The sequence below is a fragment of the Gastrolobium bilobum genome, unplaced genomic scaffold (assembly GCF_033153095.1).
Source record: "Gastrolobium bilobum isolate Gb01-03AN ecotype WA unplaced genomic scaffold, APGP_CSIRO_Gbil_v1 utg41614, whole genome shotgun sequence".
Taxonomy (NCBI): Eukaryota; Viridiplantae; Streptophyta; class Magnoliopsida; order Fabales; family Fabaceae; genus Gastrolobium; species Gastrolobium bilobum.
The window spans coordinates 20,374-24,934 of record NW_026897405.1 but is presented as its reverse complement, the minus strand read 5'-3'; the positions used below and the strand labels follow the sequence as shown (position 1 = coordinate 24,934).

General features: G+C 36.9%; 1 protein-coding gene across 1 annotated transcript; it reads right to left on the bottom strand.

Annotated features, from left to right (window-relative positions):
- Positions 1-344: 344 nt before the first annotated feature.
- Positions 345-3,852, bottom strand: LOC133306687 (CDPK-related kinase 5-like). Its single transcript, XM_061507025.1, has 11 exons — positions 3,349-3,852; positions 3,147-3,277; positions 2,954-2,995; positions 2,722-2,830; positions 2,351-2,429; positions 1,973-2,269; positions 1,785-1,897; positions 1,199-1,306; positions 1,058-1,120; positions 789-956; positions 345-495 (listed from the first exon to the last, which is right to left on the bottom strand). Exons 1-11 carry the CDS (start codon positions 3,850-3,852, stop codon positions 367-369), a joined length of 1,743 nt encoding a protein of 580 aa, XP_061363009.1. The 3' UTR covers positions 345-366.
- Positions 3,853-4,561: the final 709 nt, after the last annotated feature.

The window sequence follows — 4,561 nt, the reverse complement described above, 5'->3', positions numbered from 1 at the left end:
ACTAAAAATTTCTTTAATTCAACTCTGGGATGCAATGCAATGAATCTGCATTTGGACAAGAATGATAATCCACAATTGTGAATCTCAGAACATGTTAGAGCATATGAAGAGTAACCATCTAATAACCACAAAAAATTAGCACCTGAAATGTAACATACTACTGCTAAGTGGAAAATATAAATGCCTGTGGGAGCAGTTTTGATTCCTGCTCCAATTGTAAAAGAGCTTCAGCCTTATATTATGCTGAGTGGCAAAGATCCCTTGATGATAGGATTGTGATGTGTTGACCAACATTTTATTAGCTAGATCATCATAGTATAACTGAGCACACTTGGGTGTACTTATCTTCCAAACTTTCTACTGAGGCTATACAAGACTTCGAGATGGACCATGCAACAATTTAACAAATCCAAGGAAGCTTAACTTTCCATCGGTGTGCCTAATCCAATCATGAAGAACAGCATGAACAGGGACAGATGGACCAAGGCCAAGATCCTGATTATTTAGTTAACAAACCAAACTAGAATATTACATAACTGCTAAAAACCAACACAGAACCATAAACTTTACATGAAGTGAAAATAGTTTCTTGCAATATCACCACTCCAATGTTGAAATTTATGTTTTATCAATTTAATAGATTACTGGGCTGCTGGAAGTTGTAATCCACAAAAGTTGTAAATTGTTAGATATGTTCATTTTTTAAAAAATAGCTGACACAATTATCAGTATAAAGAATTCCAAAGGCATGCATGTATAAACTATCGTCGAATCATTATCAAGCTTACCGAAGCTAATTCCTCAATGACTATTGCCCTGTTTCCATCCTTTTCAAAAAGTTCATAGGCACAGCGTGCATGTTGCTCCCACCGTACAAGTGCTTCAAGTTGATGAACACTAAGTGCAGCTGCACAAAACTCATCAAAATCCATCCTTCTATATTGCAATGCATTAAGCTGCCATCCAAAACCATCGGTATTAATGACCAGTATATGCACCACAAAATATCATTTGAATCGCGTACAGAGGAAATCTATAGTTAAATCAAAGCACTTACTGAAGCCAGTAAATCTGGAATGCGTGACTCCTTCATAGCATCCGTTGCATTCTTCATCAAGGCCTGGCCAACTCAAATTTATGAGATTTCGAACATCATCCTCTTAATATAGTATATAAAAAGAGTTGGAAAGAAACCAACCACTTTGATATTTTCCAAACTAATAGTGCCATTTTTGTTTGGCTCTAAAAGTGTAAACTGCTCCTTCAAATAATGAAGCTCATCAATAGTCAACGTCTTAGACAGAGCCTGTCCCAATGCCCATGAAATAAAATGCTAGTAAGTTACTGGGAAACATACATGTAGTGTGATCAACAAAAGGAATGGGGAACAAGAGCAAACAAAATTAGAGAAAAAAGCACTTGAAATACAATGCTCTAGTAACGGTTCTAAAGTGAGACAATGTATATGAAAAGTTCTTTTACCATTCCAAAACAGCATTTCATTACACTAAATTTGAGTCCATTCAGTTGGAAACACTAAACAAAAGTCGACTGGTTTGTTACTAACATAATTCATGCAACAATCAACTCAGTCTGATTTCAAACATTCTGTAAAGTAAACTCTAGCATAAGTAGTCCACCTATTAAAGTGTGAAACCAATTGAGAGTACAGTTCCAGTAGTAAAAATCAAAACGGATGATACTAAAAATATAAATTTTTCAGAAAAGGATCCTTTCCATTCAATATTGAGATTTTTAAGCATGTTCTGAATAAATATACACACCTTTAAAGCTGCTTTTCGTAGAGAGGAGGAATGCATGTATGCCTTCATGAGATTGAACACTAGAATATCCAGGGGTACTTTTACATCCTTATAATTTTTAATCCATGGATGACCTGCAGTATATAACTGTAAGTAACACAATATAGAATATAAGAGAAACCAAGACCCTCAATGATAGATGAGATCACCTAATGCCTGTGCTGCAGTCATTCTTTTCCTTGGATCTTTATTCAGTAATCGCTTAACAAAATCCTTGGCCTCGTCTGACAGAGAAGGCCAAGGAGGTTCATAAAAAATTGGATCAGCTTTCAATACAGCACGAAATATCCCAGATTCAGTCCGTGCCCAAAATGGACGACGGCCACATAATAATATATATGCAATCACACCAATACTCCATACGTCAGCCTCTGTACTGTAAGCTCTAAGCAGAACTTCAGGAGCCACATAGTATGCACTACCAGCAATATCAATAAGCCTTTCATCTGTAAAACACAATGAAAAGTCAAAACATAATCTGAACCCAAACAAAACATGCAGCACACATAAAAGGACTCAAAACATACCCGGTTTAACAAAATCAGACAAGCCAAAATCTATGACCTTCAGCTCTGAGTTCTCGTCTTTGGATGTGAACAAGAAGTTCTGATCAAGAAATTACACATCCTTAGAAGTTAATACTTGAAAAGAATTATAAGAACAAGACCCATGAACCAAACCAAACAAAACCACAACCATTTAACTAAATAGGTTATGAAAGACAATCTTAACAGGTGACAAAATATCTTTATGTTACCCTCATTTTTGTTTTACAAAACAGAAAATTTATTTTGCTTACTGACCCCAATTTTTCCGTTTTCTTTCCCTTTTTTTCTGCCCGGGGTGGGGGGTGTCTCAGTCTTATTATGCAGAAAAAGAAATTGCAAATACACTTCACCTCAGGTTTAAGATCGCGATGCACAACACCCTGTAGGTGGCAAAATGCAACAACATTCAGTATTTGCGTCAAGACAGCTTTTGCATCTTCCTCTGAGTATTTCCCCCCTCTGCAAGAGGAAACAGATATCTCACAGCCATAAATCATCATACGTTTCCTCTTAAAATCATTTAGATAAACAAATATTGCAGATTCAAAAGAAAGAATATTTAGAAAATAAATGAACAAACACCTTGATATTATTCTGTCCAAAAGCTCCCCTCCTTCACACAACCTGAGATGCATAACGGTTCAGTACAAACGAGTTTAATAACCAAAAAAAGAACAAGACAAAGATTCTTGACAATGAAAAATCAAACGGTCACAAAAAGATGAACAAAAATATCACTTAAGTTAAATAAGCACAACAAGCAATAGAAGCGTACTCCATTACTATATAGACGTTATCATGGTCTTCAAATGCATCGTAGAATTGTACTAGATTCTTATGTCCAGTTAAAGCTCTCAATATTTTCACTTCCCCTCTCACATCCTCAATAGCAATAGCATTTGTCATCTACAATCAAAACACATGAATTAAAATCCATCATAACATAAATCAAATTAATTTAAAAAAAAAAAACTAACCTTGGCTTTTGGGATGACCTTAACAGCGACCTGTTGGCCTTTAAGGTTACCCTCGATGAACTTGGCAGCACAAGTGTACCCAAAATGCCCTCTCCCAACCTCTTTCCCAAGCTCAAACTCGTTCTCAAAATGCTTTTTGAACCCAAAATTTTTATCCAAAGCAACCACCTCAGCTTTGCTACCTTCCGGTATTGTGTCCTCGTTCGGCTTCACGGAACCGTGGCGGCGAGCCAGCACCGCCCTTATGAGCTTCGCCGGCGACGGAGGCTTGAAGAACCGCCGCGGCGTGCTCGCTGCCGGTGACTTGCTGGGGACCAAATGGTGGGCAGGGCTGGGACTGCAAAATGGGAAAAGGGGAGATTTTTTAACGCTGTTGATGTGGGTAAGGGTAGGGTTTTCTCCATTGGAACGAGGCTTAGCGTTAGAAGTGGTTTCTGTGTGTGTAACGGAATTTGGAGAAGAGAGTGTGGGGTTTGCACGAGGTTTTGAAGTGCACACACCCATTTAGAAATGGAATCTGTGTGAATGTGAGTGTTATTCTGGTTCAAGTTCTGGAAGAAGCAGATTGGAAAGATGGGGTCTTTACGTGGAAATGAAAAAAGGGTCTTAGCGAGAATTAAGGTTGGGTTAGTTGTTGATCATTGGAGAGTGTTTTAATTTAAGAATGGATTGAGTAAGAAGAAAAAGAGAAAGACACAGACACAGACACAGACACAGAGAGAGATACGTAGAAAATGATGATCAGGAAACGACGAGAGTTCGCTTTTTTTGCTGCACCAAACGAAATCAACTAACTTAAATTTTAACTGTTCCCTAGTGTTATTTAAAGAGTAGCTCACTGAGCTTTTTGAGGGAGAAGAAATGTACGGCCCATAAAATTTAGGTGCTGTTTCTCGTAAAATGGCAACTCTTGATAAAACGCAATCAATTCTTATTAAATACAAAACACAATCAACTCATATTATTAAATACAAAACGCAATCAACTCCTATTGAATACAAAACGCAATCAGCTCCAATTAAATACAAAATGCAATCAGCTCCTATCAAATCGCAACAGGCAACAAAGGTCAAATCTCCTCCATAAACAAAAGGAGTTGATTGCGAATCTTGAATTTAATTTAATACTTAGCAGAATCTTCAATCAGTTTTCCATGTATTGGATGTTATTTGAATTTTGAATTTTGAATTTTGAATTTAATTTAATAAGAGTT

Coding starts and splice junctions, on each gene's coding strand:
- LOC133306687 (XM_061507025.1), bottom strand. CDS start 3,852: ATGGGTGTGTGCACTTCAAAACCTCGTGCAAACCCCACACTCTCTTCT. Junction 3,278..3,348: donor AGGTCATCCCAAAAGCCAAG/GTTAGTTTTTTT, acceptor TTTTGATTGTAG/ATGACAAATGCTATTGCTAT. Junction 1,307..1,784: donor TACGAAAAGCAGCTTTAAAG/GTGTGTATATTT, acceptor GCATTGGGACAG/GCTCTGTCTAAGACGTTGAC.